We start from the raw sequence: 22,484 nt of genomic DNA, 5'->3' as shown, positions 1-22,484 counted from the left end.
AGCTAACCAAAAATAATTGGAAGTTTCAACTCTGAGTGGGCAATAAGATGTGTAATAGGCTTTTGATATATTATATCCTTGAAATATTTTGTGTTATGGGTCTGTTCTCTAAAAGTGATTGAAAACAAGATCCTTTAGGGGCTATGTACCCTAATTCTAGGGTAGATGCATTTTAAGCATGAACAGTTTTTCTTCAGTAAAGTATACTTTCAAAACCTAGATTGCACTGTTTCTTCAGGGAATGGGTTATTCTATGGAAATAAGGATTGACTCCTTCAGCAATAAAGCTTGCTTTATTTTGATCATTATAGATAAATCTTTTTAAAATTGCATAATATGCTTCTTAGCATTCTAACCTTAATTGAGTGGATTGTAACCTCTGTTACAAAAAAAATGCCATTTTTACAAATTGTAGTTATAATTATACTTGTCTATCTGTTAATGGGGTGAACTAATTTTTAAACTAACAGCAGAACTCCAAAAGTATGGAAGTTCCAGCCACATACTACACTTTGCGTGCAAGGATTCCTGTACTCACTCAGTAACTCTTTTAGCTAGGTATGACTACTAAGTATTATGAAAGGAGAGTCTTCTCTCAGCTTCTGGAAGATAGGCAGTATTATACATGTTCTGAGCCATCATGGTTATTCACTTCAGCACATACTTTTTTTTTGTTCTGAAAATTGCCCACATTACTTCTGGTAACTGTTTTTGGACCCCGAGCAGCTATTTTCCTTACTTCTAATTTGCTGCTTCTAATCTCCTGCTATTTTAAAAATCAAATAATCTAATATGTTGAAATTACATCAAATAAGAGGTTCTAAGGTTTTAAATTTTACTGAAAGCTTACAACATTCATCGTGTATTTTTTTGGACTCCAATGACTATCTTCTAAATTGAGGGAGAATGAATTGTCACATTATCTGCTGACCTCTGGATAGGTAAGATGTGAATTATATCACTCTGAGAGTTCAAGATCATGCAAGGAGAATAAACCAGGAAAGTGCTGGTAGGAGTTTAAGCTTGTTACTGTATTTCTTCATGATATTCAGATATCTAATCACATAATGATATTTTAGTCACCTTTTCAAGCCTTTATTTTTAAAATAATTTAGGATTCATTTATCACCCTGTAATAAAATTTAGAAATATTAACAGAATAAATTAAAGAACTGCTATGTAGTACTTTTGAGGTATAGTGCTTTGCGGTCTTGATCCAGTCACCCACTATCTTTGTAACAATCCGGCATCTTGCTATCATGTTTATATGTGCTTTTCGTTTTTTATTTTGCTCAGAAGACTCTTTATATAATAGTTTTTTAATTTAAAGTGTCCAAAAACCAAAGTGGTACTCTTAAACAACAGTAATTCAGTAAACATTGAACTCTATAGTTAGTTTGTAATAAAGTAAATGAATTTAAAAGGTGAGTTTTGAAAAAAGATAGATGAATCAGATGATCAATAGCCATGGCTAAAGCTAATAATCCTGACTTTTAAACTGTTATTCAAAGGCCCAATTTGAAAACTTTCATGCCTCCCCAAAATGTGTACTTAATTAGAATGAAATACTTTGACTAAAAGGGAAGAAAATAAAATATCTTATAAATAATAAAAGATATTTAAGGTTGATGATGGCATATTTTATTGCGTATGATTTGATGTCTGATGTGTGGGCTGTTTGGGTTTGTTGTTTTTTTTTTTTTAATAAACACTGATTTACTTAGTGCTTTGTTTTAAAGTATAATAATTAGCTAAGATTGCTTTGGCTTCTTCCAGCTTGTGGAGAGACTCCAGAACAAATTCGAGCACCAAGTGGTATAATCACAAGCCCAGGCTGGCCTTCTGAATATCCTGCCAGAATCAACTGCAGCTGGTTCATACGGGCAAACCCAGGGGAAATCATTACCATAAGGTAATTCTGATAACCCTTCTGAATTACTATATAATACTACAAAATATAAATTCAGTTTCCAAGTATCCATCACTCAGCATGCAGTTATATAAAAGATAATTTTCTAAAAAATGTAATAAACTATAGTTACTAGTACCATATCAAGGGTCGGAATAATGGTCCATCCTTCCGGTACTATAAGGGTATGTGTTCTGAATATTTTTCTGATGGTTGTAATGGATTTCCACTGAGCCATCCATATTCTTGTAGATTACCTTTTAATAAAAGGTGCATATTTGTAAAATGGCTTATTAGGATCAAGAGTGTAATCTTTGGCTGTGGGACAAATAAACAGAACGCACCAATCCACTTGGAAATCTAGCCCATAACCTTAGTCTTATTAGTAGAGTCCTCTGTCTTAACAAGCTAAAACATGATTGTAGTGTTTACCTGTGTATATGTATGTAGATAAGACTTGAAACAAGCTGATAATGTGTCTAGAAAAATCTCTTTTATAACTTCGAAACTCAAGAACTTTTGAAAGGTATGCCTAGGAGAAATAAACAAAAGTTTAAGATTCTAATAAATATAAATAAAGATTAAGATTCATTTTAAAAAGATTTAAAATTGCAGAAAAACAGTATGGGGATAAGATACTAAGGAGAGAAGATTCAGTGGAAGTAGATAACGCTCGCTTAAGGAAATTATATCAAGGCTATTAGGAAAAAAATTTGCCCAAGGGGAGAAAAAGAAAAAATTACTGTGCCTTAATAAATAACTGTGGTTAGAACTGAAACACAAATCAGAAAGTCATGCCTGTCACAAAGGCAGTGTCTGCAACAGCTGAAAGGCATCTTCAACATTGTTTCATTAGTAATATTTTTATAGGTAGTAGGTATGGGATTTTAGATTTAGAAGAGACTTGGCAGATCACAGATTGAAATCCCTTCTTACATTTTTAAAAAGTAAGATTATAAGTTTAGCTTACTTTTGCAGGGGTTTTTGAAATATATTTAATGAATGTACAATGTTATATTAGTTCAAGTGTACAACATAGTGATCAACAATTCTCTACATTATTCAGTACTCACCATGGTAAGGTAGTCACCATCTGGCACCTTACCAGTGTTACTATAATATATTGACTACATTCCCTATGTTGTACTTTTCATCCTGTGACTTATTTATTTTACAACTGGAAGTTTGTACCTCTTAATCCCCTTTGTCTATTTCATCCATCTTCCTTATTTATATCCCTTAACTAATGAGACAACCAGTGTCTCTTGAGGAACACAACTGTGTTCAATCCCCCTTTTTCTGTGGAAGCCATAAAACAGGGGCCATCTGGTTTGTTTTCCTCTGGTCCCTTCTGCCCCAAGCCACATCTTCTGCAACACTGAAGCTGAGCTTGTATAGAAACTGTTCTCTGAGAAGTGTGATTCTCTTGCTTGATGGATTGTTAGTATGTGCCACTAAGATGATCCTTGTGCAGTAGTGCCAGTGTTGGAACCCGGACAAGAGGCCTATTTTCTGTTGCTTATGACTGAGTATAAATATGTTTACAAAATAGCATTTTAACCCTAGGGATTCCTTGTATTGGATTTCTTTCAACATAAAACTAGAGTTTTTAGAGATTCTTATCTTTTAACTAAAAATCCAACCCCAAAATTAAATTTGGCGCCTACCAGCTCAGTTCCATAAGACTTGGAAATTCTTGCCATCACGGAGGAGGCGACCTGGAGTACTGCCATTTGGTTCTGAGCATGTGTTGGACCCTTCAGATTTTACAAAGAAACACTAAAACCAAGCACAATACTAAAATGCAGAACAAAATTAGACATAGGCTATACTTCTAAAAGAAAATTTCCTAAATTCCAGAAGAAGTTAATGAATTGGATTTACACAGCCCAATGAGATCAGAAGGTGATTTTAGTAATTGTCCTAGTTCTTACTGAAATCATTATCATTAAAAATACCAAACTTTAAAAAGATCACACACACACACACACACACACACACACACACACACAAGGACAGTCAAGTTTTACTTGTGAATATTGGTGTAATCTTAAATTGTTCAAAAGCAATTTGTACCATGATCAAATGCAACTCATTTGGACAGAAAAGTAAATCTATTAGAAAATTCTAAATTAATTTACTATATTGATAAGTCAAAGAAAGTGTATGATTATCTAGAGTAGACAGATGTTTTAAAGCATTTTGATAGGGGCACCTGGGTGTCTAACTCAGTTAAGCATCTGCCTTTGGCTCAGGTCATGATCCCAAGGTTCTGGGATCGAGTCCCACATCACGCTCTCTGCTCCTTCCCTCTGCCTGCCACTCTGCCTATTTGTGTTCTCTCGCTCTCTCTTTCAAATAAATAAAAATAATTTTAAAAATAAAGCATTTTTGATAAAAAGAAAACATCCATTTCTGAGTTTAGATAAAATTAAAATCCAGATAAAAGAGAGAGACTAAAATTATATGAGTGATGTATAAGCAATACTTAGAGCTCTCCTTATAAAACTGGTTAAAAATGGTAACATGAAGACATTTTTACCTTATTCCTCTCCCTTGAAACTTACCAAAATCAACAAAAGCCATCTTAACAAGAGGAGATAGAGGATTGGATTTTAATTCCCTGCTTGAAGCCAAGAATTGGAGTCAGGGTGTTTTGCTCAAGAAAGAAGCCTTAAGGGGGTAGAGGGATGGGGTAACTGGTGATGGACATTAAGGAGGCACATGATGTAATGAGCACTGGGTGTTATATAAGACTGAGGAATCACTGAACTCTCTCTCTGAAACTAATAATAAGCTATATGTTAGCTAAATTTAAATAAAAATTAAATTTTGGGGGGGACGCCTGGATGGCTCAGTTGGTTAAGCAGCTGCCTTCGGCTCAGGTCATGATCCCAGCATCTTGGTATCGAGTCCCACATCGGGCTCCTTGCTCGGCAGGGAGCCTGTTTCTCCCTCTGCCTCTGCCTGCCATTCTGTCTGCCTGTGCTCGCTCTCTCTCCCTCTCTCTCTCTCTGACAAATAAATAAAATCTTAAAAAAAAAAAGTTTAAAAATTAATTAAAAAAAAATTTTTTTTTTAAAAATGCTGAAACAAACTTGCATTAATCACTGTCCACTGCCTGAACTTGAATGGGACTGAAAGCTTAGAGAGATGGAGGACATACCCTTATACATCAGAATTTAACCAGGGTACCTGCTGACTCCACGACAGGCTCTGTAATGCTCTGAACCACCTCTGGAATGGAGGCCCAGGTGAACGTAGCTACAGCACGTAGGACAACACAGATGAGGGAGAACAGAAAGAGAGTGGATGAAAAGGAGCAAGAGAGAACCAGAAGAGCTTCTACAGAATGAGCCCTATTTCCAGAATGTATGGGAAATATTAATACTAACAAAAAGCCAACAAAACCCAAATACAGATTTACTCCAGATGTGATAAACTTTATTATTTTGTTTTTATTTATTGTAATTCCAGTACAATTAGCACACAGTGTTATATTAGTTTCAGGTGTGTAATACAGTGACTCAGCCATTCTTCACATCACCCACTGCTCATCACAAGTGCACCAGAGTTTTTTTTCCTTAATTTTTTTTTAAAATATTTTATTTATTTATTTGAGAGGGAGGGAGGGGCAGAGAGAGAGAGAGCATGAGAGAAGAGAGGTCAGAGGAAGAAGCAGACTCCCCACCGAGTAGGGAGGCTGATGTGGGGCTCAGTCCCGGGACTCCAGGATCATGACCTGAGCAGAAAGGCAGTTGCTTAACTGACTGAGCCACCCAGGTGCCCCTTCCTTAATTTTTTTTATGCTGTGAACACTTTAGTAGTAGATCCTTTCCTAGAATGTTTTTAAACTCACAAATCAGAATACATATTATCACAAATGGAGCCAATTATATCAAAGTATCGCTATGAGATATTTTTACCTGTTTGTATTATAGTAATATATGCTTATTAACATATTAGGAAGTGATGGTTCTAATAGCTACTGTAGTTTCAAGGTGATTTTTGACTGTAAATAGTTATTCTAGATATCTATTAAAGCTGAAATGTAATGTGTAATTATCTATGATCTGTGCTAGTGACATGTACTGTAAATACTATCGTGGTTTGTTGTTTATATTCATAAGTGGAATGCAAAATTTCAGTTAGAGATTGGTGAAAGTAAAGTTGTAAATTTTTCCACCAAACTGAGAATTTGAGAGGCAAATAGAAACACAGAATACTCCCACTTGGGCTTTATTAGAACAGAAGTTCGTTTTAGTATTTGAATTACATCGAAAAGATAACTACTGAAAAAAAGAGCAATCTTGAGTATCTGGTAAAGTAAAAGAAACTTGAAGAAAACCAAAAACAAAGCCTGTGAATACAAAAGAACACAGGAAAGGAGGAAAATGAAGAATCTCCCCCAATAGAAGGGTGTTCAATAAAAAACTCATTTAACCTTTAAAAGACAGTCTGATCAGGTTTATTGGTTCGTTGATTGGTATGACCCTCCTATAAAGGGCTTCTAAGAACATACCTAAAATAAACGCAGTTTGGAGACGGATAATAGAAAAAGATTAGCTTTGGATATACTGATAAAGAGAAAGCTAGTGTAGGAAGATTAACATTAGGTGTAATTGAGCTTAAGACACAAAATACTAGTAACAATCCACTAGGGAATGGAATCATGATAAACTTTGTATACCTCATAACATAGCCTAAAATACGTGCAAAACAGAAAAATATGGAGAATTACCAAGTTTGATCCAGTTAGTGGAAGTTAATAAACATATCTTTAATCAGAATTCCTTAGATTAAACAAAAATAGTAAAGACAGAATATTTGGTAAACAAAATTTAACAAGCTTGATCTATTAGGAACATGTATTTTACATATGTGTATGTTTATATTTATTTCCGTGAATAGAGAATATACATTTTTTTCAAAAACATAGGGAACATTTATTAAAAAATTGATTATGTGTTAAACCACAAAGGAATTCTGAATTCCATTTCCCAGACTTTGCATCATTCAGATTGTGTTCCCTGACCACAATGCAGTTATATAAGAAGCCACAATAAAAAACTAGGGGGAAGTAACAACAAAACACATTATGTTTGAAAGCATATTCCTAAATAACTCCTGCACTAATGCTGAAAATCACAGTAGAACTCATAAAATATTTTGAAAATAGCCATAATGAAAGTATTACATATTAAAACTGTTGGAACACATTGATAGAGTACTTAGTGAAAAATCTACAGCTTGAATGCATTGACTTAAAAATAAGCAGAATGGAAAATAAATGAGCTCAGAATTTACATAAGCATATAGAAGGAAACTATAGGGTGAATCTTAAGTAGAAAAAGTAGTAAGAGAAGACCAGAAAATAATTAAACAGAAAGAATAAACAGGGGCGCCTGGGTAGCTCAGTGGGTTAAAGCCACTGCCTTCAGCTCAGGTCATGATCCCAGACTCCTGGGATGGAGCCCCTCATGGGGCTCTCTGCTTGGTGGGGAGCCTGCTTCCCTCTGCCTCTCTGCCTGCTTGTGATCTCTGTCTATCAAAAAAATAAATTTAAAAATCTTAAAAAAAAAAAAAAAGAATAAACAATATGATTCAATAAAATAAAAAAACTGGCTTTCTGGAAACCTTGGGAAAATAAATCTCAAGGCAAGACTGAAGAGAAAAGAGAAAAGGTACTAGTAAGAATGAGCAAAAATGCCTATAAATTATAAATATAATAATAGAGACTTCTGAAGTCATAAGGTAATATTAGGGTATTATGAATGGTTTGTGGTAACTCTGTCATATAATTTGATGAATTGGACCATTTTCTAGAAAATGTAAATTACCAAAAATGATTTAAGAATTGATTTCACTAAAGAAATTGAATCAGCATTCAGAAAAAGATGCTAAACCTAAGTAGTTTTCCAGGTGGTTGTTACTAAATGAATAGATAAGGAATTCTTTAACCTGATAAAAGGTATTTGTTAAAACAATTTTTAATCAAATTTAATATTGAAGTTAATTTTAGTACCAAGGGCCAGGAAGACAGTGCTTGCTTTCACTGCTTATACTAGAACACCGAGTCTCCATGCAACAGGACAATAAATAGAAAGGAACAATATGAAAAATAGGAAGGAAGAGATGAAACTCTCCTTGTTTGCCACTACTGTGCTTATCTCCATAGAAAATCCAAGCAAATATAAAGCCCACAGATACGGGGGAAAAAAGATTTTAATATAAGAAAATGCCATTTGCAGCTTTGTAATGAATTTTACTATCAAGATAAAATGATTTCTACAGAAATTTAAATTCTCAAAAGTGACTCAAAAGGTTAGGGAAAGCTGATTAAGGCAAAAAACAAAGAAATTGAAAATTTCCACCTTAGAGCTATTCTTTAAACAGGCACAGGGCATGGGTATGTGATCATTGTCTTTGTTATATAAACCTATGAAGTATTAAAAAAAAGAAAACCTGAAAATTAATTTTACTTTTAAATGTATTTTAACAGTCCTAAAGGAAATATTAACAAACCAAATCCAAGAGTGTATATGTGAATAGGTATTCATTGATCCTTTCTTTTGTTCTGGGCAAGGATCCTGCTTTCCTCAATCTTAAACATTTTAGTGGATAAAAGTGTATTAAGGGATTCCTTAGGCTTAAAACTGACTAGCCCACTCATAAACCATTATCAACTTTGGATAAAAGTTTTTTAAAAACTACTCATAAGTCCTGGAAAATAATCAGAAGCTGACAGAAACCAGAGGGAATTAAGCCCTTGAAAGAAGGGATCCACGGTGGTGAGCTACGTTTTCTTCCTGTTAGCTCCCCAGGCAGAATGGAGTAACTAGAACTCAGTCTTGTGTGCTTGAGGTGGTGGTATCACAGGTTGGAGTTGAGGCTATCAGAGTAGCTGGAAATTGAAAAGGCAAATCCCAGAAAGGAGAGAGCCCCAGTGTAGGAAGCCCTTATATCTGCGTATAAATTCTCCTCAGATTTTTTTCTCTTTTCTGAGCTGTGCATGCTTAAGAGACGCTAAGGAACCTGGTAGAAAAAGCTGCTCCAAGATTTCAGCAGCTGTGCACTGCTGCTGAGGCAGAGTTTGGAGTCTGGAGCCTGCTGAGTTTCAGGACCTTGGTAAATACCTTGGGATTTTATTGAAACCATGGAAATGTCATACATTATCAGGAAAGACAACGTCCTAAAATTAAGAATTCACCTAAGACTTAAGGGCAAACCTGAACCAAACCTCCACAAGTGCGTGGTGACCAGACCAGGATGTTCCCTGCATGATAAAATGAAGTAAGTGTAGAAATCTTGACCCATCCCTGAGAACACACAAAAATGAATTCAAGATAAATCCTAGATAGGAACGTAAAAGCTAAAACTCTAAAATACTGGAAGAATGGAAGAAAACATTATTGAGTATCTTGGCTCAGGCAAAGGTATTTTAGAGAGGACACTAAAAATACTAAACATAAAGGGAAAAATAAATTAGGCTTCATCAAAACTAAAATTAAAAACCTCTGTTTTAATGATACCATTAAGAAAATGAAAAGGCCATCCATAGAAACCAGAAGAAAATATTAGCAATATACATATCTAACAAAAAACTTGAGTCCAGAATATAAAATTCATTTTTATAACTTGAGAAAACAACCCAGTTTTTTTTTAATGGGCTAAATGCTTGAACAGACACTTCACAGAAGATGTAAGAATGGCCAATAAGCACATGAAAAGATGTTAACATTAGTCTTCAGGGAAGTGCACGTAAAACCAGTGAGAGAGGTCAGTTCACACAACTAATGGCTGAGGTTAAAAGGACTGACATCACCACCTACTGGAGAGAATGTGGGGTAGATATCTGTACATATATCTTGCATTATAGACATGCCCCCTAATAGGTACATGTTTATACCACATAGAGAATTTTTAAGTAAATAAGAAAAATTTCTGATAGATGAAGGATGATATAACAAAGCAATTCATAGGAAAAGAAATAGTAAACATAGGAAAAAGTGTTTCAATATCAGTAAATAAGGAAAAGCAAAATAATTGGCAGTTTTTTAAAAAGAATATCCCAGTTTTCCAGAATCATGGAGTATAAGGTTCTTTCATAAAACTCAATGGAAATTAGTTGGTATAAATATTTCTGTCAGTGTCTGTCAGATTTAAAGTGGAATTTTGTCTTTGACCTAGCAATTCTACTTCTAGAAAAATTTGTCTGAGAGAATTATTTGCTCATGTAGAGATACCTGTATAAGGATTCTTTAAAGCATTGTTCATAATAAAAACTAGAAACAGTCAAATTATCTGTCAATCTTTGTTATAGTTACTCAGACTATTTAAAGAGGAAATATCCTGATGTAAAAATCCTTGGAAAGTTAATTTCATTATCACAGTTTAAGACAGAGGCAAGAAAATAAATTCACATATTCCTTTCTTGGTGGAGACATGTTATTGGAGAATAGTATTTTAGTTTCTCTTTTTTCATAGCAGTAGCTAAATTTGTATGTGCTTTTGACTTCTTTTGCATGCCCATATTTTGTGAACTACAAGTCAATCTTTGACTTTTACAGAACTTCTGAAAAAAAATATATATATTCACAAACTTGGAGATTTTTTTCTCTGATAAAGATTGATTGTTCATTTTTACTTTTTTTACTTTCCTCGTGCTATTTGCTCTCCTGAAAATGAAAGCTGTAAACTTTTTACTAAGCAAGCAAATGAACCAGTCTAATCTAAGAAGAAGCTGACTTTCTCTGTGTATACTTCAGTTTATCAGAATACGGAGTGGCATTTCTAGTTCAAATACAGGACAATTTGGATATTCTGAATTAGAAGTGATCCTTCCTAAACACAAACAGAAGAAAAAGAAACAAGGTGCCAACTATTTAACCTGAGGGGTTTTTTTAGCATTATTTTGGAATCGGGTATTACTTACGAAGAAGTATTCTTTGAGAATCTGGTAAAGAGATATAAACATGAGGAACATAGAAACAGTGTTATTGTTTGCTGATGATATGGTTGTATGCCCGCAAAACCCAGGAGAATCAATCAATATGGAGGCTTATAGTAAAGTCCTCAGTAACACTGTATTATTATAAAATTTTTTCCAAAATTGCCCTTATTAATAGCCTTTTCTGACTTTTTATTTCTAGTTTTCAGGATTTTGATATTCAGGGGTCCAGAAGATGCAGTTTGGACTGGTTGACGATAGAAACCTACAAGAACATTGAAAGTTACAGAGCTTGTGGTTCCACAGTTCCGCCACCGTATATTTCTTCCCAAGACCACGTCTGGATCAGGTTCCATTCCGATGATAGTATCTCTAGAAAGGGTTTCAGACTGGCATATTTTTCAGGTGTGTTTTTAAAAAAGAACGATAATGAACAGAATTCCGTTTTATTAAGTACTGAGTCACTTTGGGGCCAGTCTTCTAAAACAATATCCATTTAATTGTGACTAAGCCTCAAGGCTATTGACATTGAAGAAGGTTCAGATGCCCTAGAGCACAGTCTTAGAAGAGTGTTTTGTATATTCTAATAAAATGATCAATTTTATAATCTGAGGTCAACTTTCTTTTTAAATATTTAAATGCACTTATTTTAAAAGTAACTTTTTTTCCCTTAAGTGTTTACTGATACTCTGAAAATTACTTCAGAATGTATTTTTGTGTCTGACCATTGTCTTTACAGCTTCACAGGAAAGACATTTCATCTCACTTCTGTGACTTATAGTATTAGAAGTCTTCCTATACTACTCTGAATCTCTGAATCTTTTCTTTCAAAAAGTGTGGCCAGATCATACATATGTGTATAAATCAGAGTATTAGAATTATATATACTTTTTGCTGAAAATCATTTTACATCTTCTAAAATTTGTAATCGTCTTTCACCAAATATGCAGCTTTTTCTCTTTTTTCTTAAAAACCCACTCTTTGTAATACATAACTTCTGAAGCACATTTTCTGTCACCTCTTTACCAATAAGTAAATTGTTAATGGAGAAGTAAGTATTATCTTAAACATTGTTAGTTTTGGGGACCATAAGTACATAATGTTTGATTTTCTTCCCCTACCTCGTTATTGGTGTATGTTTAGGATGGGACACTTCAATAATTAGAATTTTATAGGCATTTCAAGTTTTTTTCTCTTTCCCCTTACTATTTTGATGATAAATTTTTATCTTTAGCTGGGATTCATGCAGCATTTATGTAAAACAAGAGAATTATAAAATGGAAGTGTTGTGTTATGATACATGAAACATTACCAACCATATATAAAGTTAATCTTAGGATAATCTTAGCAGAAATTTGGGTCTAAATAATAGGATTGAAAACTAGTATATGCTGTATGATACATAGCAAAATATTGTATACATATAATAACTAGAAAAGAATATGAAAAATGAAAAAATTGATTTGGAAAGGTGATTATTGTGGGTGAATTTTTCTCTATTTCAATATGTCTACCATTCTAATGCTGTTTATACAATAAATTATTTTAAAATTTTAGGCAGTATAGTCTATTGGCTCATGTATCTTAGATTACTAAGTGTTCTACAATAAAATAACTGTCTGTAAAAGCAAAATTGTTCTCCTCCCCTTTGTTTTCCCAAGTTTTTATTTCAATTCCAGTTTAACATGTTAACACAGCATAAAGTTGATTTCAGGAGGAGAATTTAGTGAGTCGTCACTTATATACAACACGGGGTGCTCTTGTCACAGCAAGTGCTCCCTTACTCCCCACCAGCCAGTTAAGCCATCCCTCTGCCCACCTCCCTCCAGCAGCCCCTGGTTTGTGTGCTCTTCACTTGAAGTCAAAACACAGAGGTCTTCATGGAACAAACAATAGGTGTTTAATAAATTGAATTAAGCCAATATTAATTGTTGAGCTGATATTAATTTGCCATTAGAACCTATTTTTTAAAATAAGATTTTTTTTAAACCCCAATCATTGGGACTTAGTTAATGTTTATTATAAAAATACCACTTGCTGTTCGTATCTTTTAAAGAGTGGTTTTTCCCCCTTTCCCTGTCCATCTCCGTCCTCCCCATGCCCTCCCAGGGAAATCCGAAGAACCCAGCTGTGCTTGCGATCAGTTCCGCTGTGGCAACGGCAAGTGTATCCCCGAAGCCTGGAAATGCAACAGCATGGACGAGTGCGGAGATGGGTCTGACGAGCAGGTCTGCGCGCGGGAGGCCGACACCCCGACGGCCGCTTCCTTTCAGCCCTGTGCCTACAACCAGTTCCAGTGTCTGTCTCGGTTCACCAAGGTTTACACTTGCCTCCCCGAATCTTTAAAATGCGACGGCAACATTGACTGTCTGGACCTCGGAGACGAGATCGACTGTGACATGCCAACCTGTGGGCAGTGGCTCAAATATTTCTACGGTACTTTCAATTCTCCCAATTATCCAGATTTCTACCCTCCTGGAAGCAACTGCACCTGGTTAATAGACACGGGTGATCATCGTAAAGTCATTTTACGCTTCACCGACTTTAAACTCGATGGGACTGGGTATGGCGATTATGTCAAAATATACGATGGATTAGAGGAGAATCCACACAAGCTTTTGCGAGTCTTAACGGCTTTTGATTCTCATGCACCTCTTACAGTTGTGTCTTCTTCCGGACAGATCAGGGTCCATTTTTGTGCCGACAAAGTGAATGCTGCAAGGGGATTTAATGCCACTTACCAAGTAGATGGCTTCTGTTTGCCTTGGGAAATACCCTGTGGGGGTAACTGGGGGTGTTACACAGAACAGCAGCGCTGTGATGGGTATTGGCATTGCCCAAACGGAAGGGATGAAATAAATTGCACCATGTGCCAAAAGGAAGAATTCCCATGTTCCCGAAACGGTGTCTGTTACCCTCGTTCTGATCGCTGCAACTACCAGAATCATTGCCCAAATGGCTCAGATGAAAAAAACTGCTTTTTTTGCCAGCCAGGAAATTTTCACTGTAAAAACAACCGTTGTGTGTTTGAAAGCTGGGTGTGTGATTCCCAGGATGACTGCGGTGATGGCAGCGATGAGGAGAATTGCCCGGTGATTGTGCCTACCAGAGTCATAACTGCAGCCGTCATAGGGAGCCTTATCTGCGGCCTGTTACTGGTCATTGCGTTGGGATGTACCTGTAAGCTCTATTCTCTGAGAATGTTTGAACGAAGGTCAGTATCGAGACGAAACTGTAGTGGTTGTGCCTGCTACAGTAAACATGGTCCCAGTGTTTGCAACAGAACTTTAATGTGATCAGCAATAGACTTTGGTTTTATACTATTTTTGAAAATAATTATCTTTCATGATTTATGAAATGACTATGAAAAGATTAGGACTCAAGAGGCTAAACACATTTTAAAAACTAGTAAATAGGGCGCCTGGGTGGCTCAGTGGGTTAAGCCGCTGCCTTCCGCTCAGGTCATGATCTCAGGGTCCTGGGATCGAGTCCCGCATCAGGCTCTCTGCTCAGCAGGGAGCCTGCTTCCTCCTCTCTCTCTCTCTGCCTGCCTCTATGCCTACTTGTGATCTCTCTCTCTGTCAAATAAATAAATGAAATCTTTAAAAAAAAAAAACAACTAGTAAATACTTTGAGTTACAAGGAGAGAAAAGCCAATCTGTAATTACCAGTTTCTATTTTCAGATTAATCTGTTTTATAGAAACTTTGCAAGCTGCAGTTCTCAGTTTGAAGGTTTTACCCTGAGTTTTTATACATATGAAATCAGCAATTGCAAACATTTGAGAACCTATTGTGTTCAAAGCACTATACAGATGAGTAGAAAAATGGACAAGGCATAATCTCACAGGCACTTTACTGTTAGCAGAAAGTCACTGGTGGGTGGAATAAGATGACAAAAACATAAATGATGTAAGAGCTATAAAACAAAGTGGTAAAAAAGGCGAAAGATACTCAATTTGATGAGAGGATTTGGAAAGGCTTTTATTGAAGAAGCGCCATTTGAAATCTGTAAGTAGAACGTAGATAGGGAGAAGGTATTGTAGTTGAAAAAAATTCGCCTGGGAAAATGCGTAGAAGTCGGGATCCCCAACATTGCTTGAGAAAGTTGCACATAGTTCAGTGTGTCTGGAGCCAAAGCTACATATGAAGGGCTAAAAGGTAAAACTTGGAACACGGGGCCAGTGTCATGTTGTGGGCAACCATAAGAGCCATGTGTCAGAGTTCTCAGTTAAGTAAGAAATGGTCAAGTATTAAAGGGTGACCTTCAGGGAAGGTTTTCTTCCGTGTAGTACAGGATAGACTGGACCTAGGAGAAGCTGATGGTGGAGAAAGAGGTCCCTTAGGAGGCTATTATGGAGACAGTGACCCTATGTTCCAGGAGAATTACAAATGTAAAAAATATTGTAAATTTGTAAATATTATAAAATTGTAAAAAAAAAAAAAAAAAAAATTCATGTCCCAGGCAGCTAAGCAAATAGATGCACAGAATCAAAGTAATCATGCTGACTCTTTTCTTTGGACAAGTATAAATGGTCAGAAGACTTCTTACTACGTTGCAGCATAAGAGCTCAGAGAAGAATCTGAGATCTTGAGTTTAAGAACAAGCTGTGCCAGAAAGTGTATTAGTGACTCCTTTCACTCTTTTCCTCATCTGTAAACTAAATGTATTGAATTTGATAATTACTTTCACCAAAATCCAACGCCCCTTTATGTTCTTAGGGGTTTAAAGATCTAAATACCTTTACCGTTTGTGGGGATTCCTAATTCATTAAAACTTAGTGATTCAGGCTCCTGGTATAAAGCCCCATGAGGATAGACTGTCTTCTTTATCTTTGTATTTTCAGTGTAGAAACTGCATAGTCAATAAATGTTGGTGGACTAAGCTTAAAAAATGGCCAGAATACTAAGGTTCAGATTATCTTCATCGTTGATTAAAAAATTATTAGTTTAACTTGCCTTTTTTTTAACCCTTTTTATCCCCCTGTTTTCTCTCAAAGGTCATTTGAAACACAGTTGTCAAGAGTGGAAGCAGAATTGCTAAGAAGAGAAGCTCCTCCCTCCTATGGACAACTGATCGCTCAGGGTTTAATTCCACCAGTTGAAGATTTTCCTGTTTGTTCACCTAATCAAGTATGTTGCAATTTATGATTTCTGTTTCATAAAATGAATTCTTTATTTGTGTATATAATAAAGGACTTTTGTCTTAATATTTGCAGTAAAATCAAGGATTAAATATATGGAGAACTTGAAATTTTATTTGTTTCATTGTATTTTAACAAATGCTACAAAATCAGTTTTTTATTCTTCTGATTTAGTTATGCAATTCTTTTTTTTTAAGATTTTATTTATTTGACAGAGAGAGAGATCACAAGTAGGCATAGAGGCAGGCAGAGAGAGAGAGAGGAGGAAGCAGGCTCCCTGCCGAGCAGAGAGCCCGATGCGGGACTTGATCCCAGGACCCTGAGATCATGACCTGAGCGGAAGGCAGCGGCTTAACCCACTGAGCCACCCAGGCGCCCTAGTTATGCAATTCTTAAGCATTTTACTGTTTAGGATGATTTGGTGCATTAAAATTCAGAAGTAAAGTTTGGTAAGTTATTTTCTTGAACTAAACATCTAGAAGATTAAGAATGAATATTAAAATCAGGATGCTAGTAATATATTAGTAACATGCTAGATTAACCAGTTAATAAGTACAAGTAGTTGCAATTAAGTAACATTTCCACCTGACTTGAGGGAAAACTTCACAGCTAGATCTTATAGTGTTTAAGAATTCATTTCCTTTTCTTTAAATAGTCACTTATTCTTTATTAATGTTTCTAAATTTTTTAAATTTCTATTAGCACTTTGTAAAAAATTTCTTTTTCAGGAATGACTGGGTGGGTGGCCCAGTCCAGTTAAATGTCCGAGTCTTGATCGCAGTTCAGGTCTTGATCTCAGGGTCTTAAGTTTGAGCCCCAGAATGTGCTCCATGCAGAGCTTGGAGCCTATAATCAATCAATCAGTCAGTAAAATTGTTTCTTCCTTTCTTTCCTGTCTTTCCCTTCTTTTTCAATGCTTCAGTTATACCAGGGCTCATAAGAGCATAAGAATGGGGTGCCTGGGTGGCTCAGTTGGTGAAGTGTCTGACTCTCAGTTTCAGATCAGGTCATTATCTCAGGGTCATGGAATCAGTCTCCACTTCCAGCTCCTTGCTCAGTGGGGAAGTCCCCTGGTGATTCTCTCCCTCCGTCTCCCACTGTACCCCACCCCCCTGTAGCCAGTTGTGGAGTTAGAGGAAGCACAGTCTACACAAGGCAGGTCTCATCTTTGTAGAAATTACAAGTTCAGGGGTTCCCAAAATGATTTTCAGTTTTGACAATCACTGCATGGACTTAAAACACACAAAAAGCTGTTATACTCACGGTTATGGTTTATTACAGGGAAGGACCTAGATTAAATCAGCCAAAGGAAAAGACACATAGAACAGGGTTCAGGAGGGTACCAAACATGGATCTACCAGTTCTCCTCTCCCCATAAAGTCAAGACAGTGTTACTCTCTCAACGCAGGGGTATGACGGTTGTGCACAGAATATTGCCACAAGGGAAGCTCACCCAAGACTGGGCCTCCAGAGTTTTTGCTGGGGCTCCATCACATAGGTACGATTAACTGCACAGGTGGCTGATCTGCTGACCCAGCGCACCAACCCTGCCTCACATTGCTGGTGTGGCTTTGAACCTCCCCCTCAGACAGAGCATTCTCTGTATCTGGCTGGCCCAGGACCCTTGGCAAGGACATCCCGTTAGAGATGACATTATAAGGGCTTAGAGATCCTGTCCCAGAAGTAGAGGGCAAAAGTCAGACCTCATCTGGGGTAAGGTTTAATTCTTTACTACATACTACACCATTCTTTAGGTTTATAATTTACCCTTATGAGGGAATTCTTCAACAAAGTTTTAAAATAAAGTACATTTGTGAATAGTAAGCTAGATTTTATTCAGTTTATGAGATTAAACTTTCAAGTTTAAAACTTTTGGTAACAAATTCTCAAATTTTCTTAAGATTTTAAAAAGAAAAATATTCTCAATTACTATCCCATTCAAAAATAGAAATGCTTTGTTTTTCTTTTTCTTTTTTAAGATTTTATTCATTTACTTGACACAGAGAGAGACAGGGAGAGGGGAACACAAGCAAGGGGAGTGAGAGGGAGGAAGCGATCAGGGAACCCAGTGTGGGGCTTGGTGCGGAGCTTGATCCCAGGACTCTGAGATCATGACCTGAGCGGAAGGCATACGCTTAACGACTGAGCCACCCAGGCACCCCTAGAAATGCTTTCTAAAGAAGGCTTTCTTCTGCATCATAAACTGAAGAAGGATATAAAATTATTCTTAAAACATTCACGATATCCCCATATAGAATCTGTTAAATTAATTTTAATTAAGCAGACTTGTAAGTAAGTAAAGAACTTCACCTCGCTGTGACAGACTGTAATGTGAAAGTCAGCATTGTTGATCTTGATGGGACATAGTTGCATAGAAGGCCAGCTTGTCTGCAGAGCCTTCTGTTCATTGCTGGGTGTAACAGTGCTCACACAAAAGCCTCAGAACTTGAATACTGAATGGTGAGGACCACATGTATGAAGAAGTTCCTTAGGGATGTGAACCTTTTTTTTTTTTTAAATTTATAATTAGGTACTTCTTAATTTGAGGAAAATCTCAATTTGTTTAGCAAATCTATGTATGCTAATATTCAGACTTCTTACTGACGATTTGTGGTTTACTAAGGCTAGATTATTAAATATTCCTATGAAAGTAGTTTCTTTGCTTTCTCTAAATTATATTCCTGAGTTTATGTTTTACAAGTAAATTTAATAACCATCTTGAAGAGGTGAAGAGCACATGCTGTCACATCTTTCCTTTCCCTCTTTTCTTCTGTGAAGGTAAAGACAAAAGCTATTCATTTTGGCAGAGGGAAATTATATCACCATTGAAATGGGAGCACATCAACTCACCATTCTTACCCGGAAATACTGTGTGTTAAATACCAAATGCCACTAAAACTGTCTGTTCCAAGTTTGAATACTCCTTTTAATAACCACTAGATGGAGCTTAAAAACTGTTTTAAATAAATGTTGCATGTCTTTAAAATAATCCATAAATGTATTCATCTAGGAAAAAGCAAATTTTCAAAGAATAAAGATATAATTTATGCATAATGCTAAGCTGTAGAAAATAAAACTTAATCTTTAAAGACTCAAAAGAGTCCACATGTCTCAAATACCATTGTGTAGTGCTATAAGCAAATTGTGTTTTTTAGTTTATTTCCTGTGCTGTATTATAAATTAATTCTCTTATTATGATAGTAAAAATCAATCTTCAATGTTCATTCATTCAACAGATCCTTGAGAACCAACTGTGAAATGTCACTTTCATTTATTTTAGAAAGTTTCAGTCTTGTAAATCAAATCTAACTTGTTCTGTGTTTAAAAAAAAAAAGTTGGGGGACGCCTGGGTGGCTCAGTTGGTTAAGCAACTGCCTTCCGCTCAGATCAAAATCGCAGGGTCCTGGGACCTGGCTGCATCGGGCTCCCTGCTCAGCCGGGATCCTGCTTCTCCCTCTCCCCTACTTATGCACTCCTGCTTTCTCTCTGCCAAATAAATAAATAAAATCTTTAAAAAATTAAAAAAAAAAATTTTAAAGTTGTAGAATAGATAAAGGGCCTAGTTTACCTTCCTAGCTAGAGTATCAAATAATTTTGTTTTTCAACTTTCGTACACTTTTAGAATTGGATTACAATGTACAGTTTTAAAATAAAACAGTTGTAATTGGTATTAAACATCACTTTAAAAGTCGCATATATAAAGAGGAGTGTCAAGAAATTCTAAACCAAGTCATCAGTGGTAACAAGTTACAGATTAGATTCTGTAGTAAGATGAACCTGTATAGTTGAGAGAATTTAATTCATCTTTCATAGACCCTAGCAATCAATAATAGCATTTTTAACCATAACACATTCTTACTCAAAGGGTGTTTTTTATTTTCACACTTCATTGTTAGCTATCTTAAGATCTTTTCTCTTTTTTTGTAGGCTTCTGTTTTGGAAAACTTGAGGCTAGCAGTACGATCTCAGCTTGGATTTACTTCAATCAGGCTTCCAATGGCAGGCAGATCCAGCAACATTTGGAATCGTATTTTTAATTTTGCAAGATCACGTCATTCAGGGTCATTGGCTTTGGTCTCAGCAGATGGAGATGAGGTCGTCCCTAGTCAAAGTAACAGCAGAGAACCTGAAAGAAGTCACACTCACAGAAGTCTGTTTTCCGTGGAGTCCGACGACACAGACACAGAAAATGAGAGAAGAGATATGGCCGGAGCATCTGGTGGGGTTGCCGCTCCTTTGCCCCAGAAAGTCCCTCCCACAACAGCAGTCGAAGCAACAGTGGGAGCGAGTGGAAGCTCCTCGACTCAGAGTACCCAAGGCGGTCACACAGAGAACGGAAGGGATGTGACAAGTGTGGAGCCCCCGGGTGTGAGTCCGGCACGTCACCAGCTCACAAGTGCACTCAGTCGTATGACTCAGGGGCTGCGCTGGGTACGTTTTACGTTAGGGAGATCCAGCTCCGTAAATCAGAACCAGAGTCCTTTGAGACAGCTTGACAATGGGGCACATGGCAGAGAAGATGATGATGATGTCGAAATGCTGATCCCAGTTTCTGATGGAGCTTCAGACTTGGATGTGAACGACTGCTCCAGACCTCTTCTCGATCTTGCCTCAGAGCAAGGACAAGGGTTTAGACAGCCGTACAGCGCGACAAACCCTGGAGGAAGGCCAAGTAATCGAGACGGCCCCTGTGAGCGCTGTGGCATCGTCCACACTGCCCAGATCCCGGACACTTGCTTGGAAGCAACGCTGAAACAGGAGACGAGTGATGATGAGGCTTTGTTACTTTGTTAGGTACGAATCGCAGCCAGGGAGGTTGTGTACAAGGGGGGGATTGCTCCGTTCGTTGTTTTGTAACTTTACAATTAAACTGGTTTTAATTTAAAAACAAAAAAAGATGCAGGGTGATTTCTTATTACCATATGTTAGCCTGCATGGTTAAATTAAACAACTTGTAACTCTATGAACTTTAGAGTTTACTATTTTAGCAGCTAAAATTGCATTATGTATTCATATTGTTCAGCAATGTTCTTCCATTTGTTCCTAATTGTTTCTATCCTGGTACTGTAGTCCACAGTAGAAGTATGGCTGCTGAAACTCATCCGACTGTCAGTCTCTCTCTCCTGTGTTAAAACATTTGTTTGTACAAAATAATACCTTCTTTTCATTGAACTCTTTATGCTTTTTGCCAATACATCTTACAACTTAATATACCAGATGTTAAGGTTGTTAATGTACAAAAAAAGGCCCCTTATATTCACCTATGTTTTTATTTGTGTAACATTGGTCTAAATATTAATGGATTTCATCATAATAGGAGCTTGTCAAAGGGAAAAACCTCGTCTAAAAATTTTTCTCTTACATTTAACATTCAGTGATGTGAAATTTAGATAGAGCTAGACAAATTAATGGCAAAAACAAAACTTTTATAGATTTTCTAATGTTGACTTTAATACTCAAATATGGTTCAAGCCAAATGGTAAAATCCCATCATTTCTTTTTTCATTTCTATTTAGGGACAGAATTAAACAGATGAAGATATTCTACTATGCATTAAATCTTGAACTTTATAAAATATGTACAAAAATTGTACAAGAGAAGTTCCAACTGGTAATGTCCTTCCCTGGTACAGGGTTATGCTTGTATTGGACCCTAGGGATTTGCACTAAAATCATATCAAGGTCACAGATGAGTTTAGTGCACAAGCACTATCACTTTAAATACTGTCATTTGCTATCACAATGACTATATATTTCCATAGCTTTGGGGGGGGGCATTTTTATTACAACTTGAAATTGCTTTGCTGGTTTCATATTTATTTGTTGTATTTAAAGACTACATTATTGTAAGAGTGGTTTTCAATATATTTTATTCATGGGGGGTCATGCTACATGTCGAAAAGCAAATTAAGAAATCATTCGGATCGACCCCCCCTTCTTTTAAGTAGAATGAATTGCAAACCCCGCATATTTTTTTATTGTCAATTCTTGTTTATTTATTCTTTAGCTGTCTGTTTTAGTAGCTTAATGATTGAGTATGGAAAATGTATTTGTGTGTGATTATTGCTATTTATTAAATTTTCAATACTTTGCTGAATGTCATTTTAAAGCATGTTTGAGGTCTTGTGTATCTGTCGTGTTATGCTGTCAGGAAGAACTGACTGAAATGTTTTAATATGTATCAGAAATTAAAATCATTTTTTTTGTATTGCCTCGAGGTACTTTTTAAATCAGAGTTGCTCTTTATTTTTCTTGCAATATTTGGGTACAGATACAGCTGCAGGCTGTAAGATACGCAGTGTGTCTAGAAGAAAACTCGGAGGGTAGATAGTCTTCCTTAACCACTTTATAGTAAAGTAGCAGGTTGTACCAGCACTCGAGGGTCAAAATTCCTAAGGAACTGAATAAATTGGCCTTTGAGAACACTGTTTCTTAATTAATATTTCTTTAAAGATACAAGAACTCAATCAGGTCTCTTTTTTTA

At 36.2% G+C, this 22,484-nt stretch overlaps 1 protein-coding gene across 2 annotated transcripts in view; it reads left to right on the top strand.

Moving 5' to 3' along the window:
* LRP12 (LDL receptor related protein 12) overlaps positions 1-22,217 on the top strand; it is a 71,969-nt gene extending 49,752 nt beyond the window's left edge. For both annotated transcript variants that reach the window (XM_059395027.1, XM_059395025.1), the window contains 5 exons: positions 1,777-1,912; positions 11,062-11,264; positions 12,969-14,073; positions 15,858-15,990; positions 19,929-22,217. In XM_059395027.1, the coding sequence (XP_059251010.1) occupies positions 1,777-1,912; positions 11,062-11,264; positions 12,969-14,073; positions 15,858-15,990; positions 19,929-20,795 (2,444 nt within the window). In that variant the 3' untranslated portion in view covers positions 20,796-22,217. The remainder of the gene's footprint in view (positions 1-1,776; positions 1,913-11,061; positions 11,265-12,968; positions 14,074-15,857; positions 15,991-19,928) is intronic.
* Positions 22,218-22,484: the final 267 nt, after the last annotated feature.

This window comes from Mustela nigripes, chromosome 3 (genome assembly GCF_022355385.1).
Source record: "Mustela nigripes isolate SB6536 chromosome 3, MUSNIG.SB6536, whole genome shotgun sequence".
Taxonomy (NCBI): domain Eukaryota; kingdom Metazoa; phylum Chordata; class Mammalia; order Carnivora; family Mustelidae; genus Mustela; species Mustela nigripes.
Note: the sequence above shows the minus strand (reverse complement) of the source record. Positions and strands in the feature narration are given on the sequence as shown.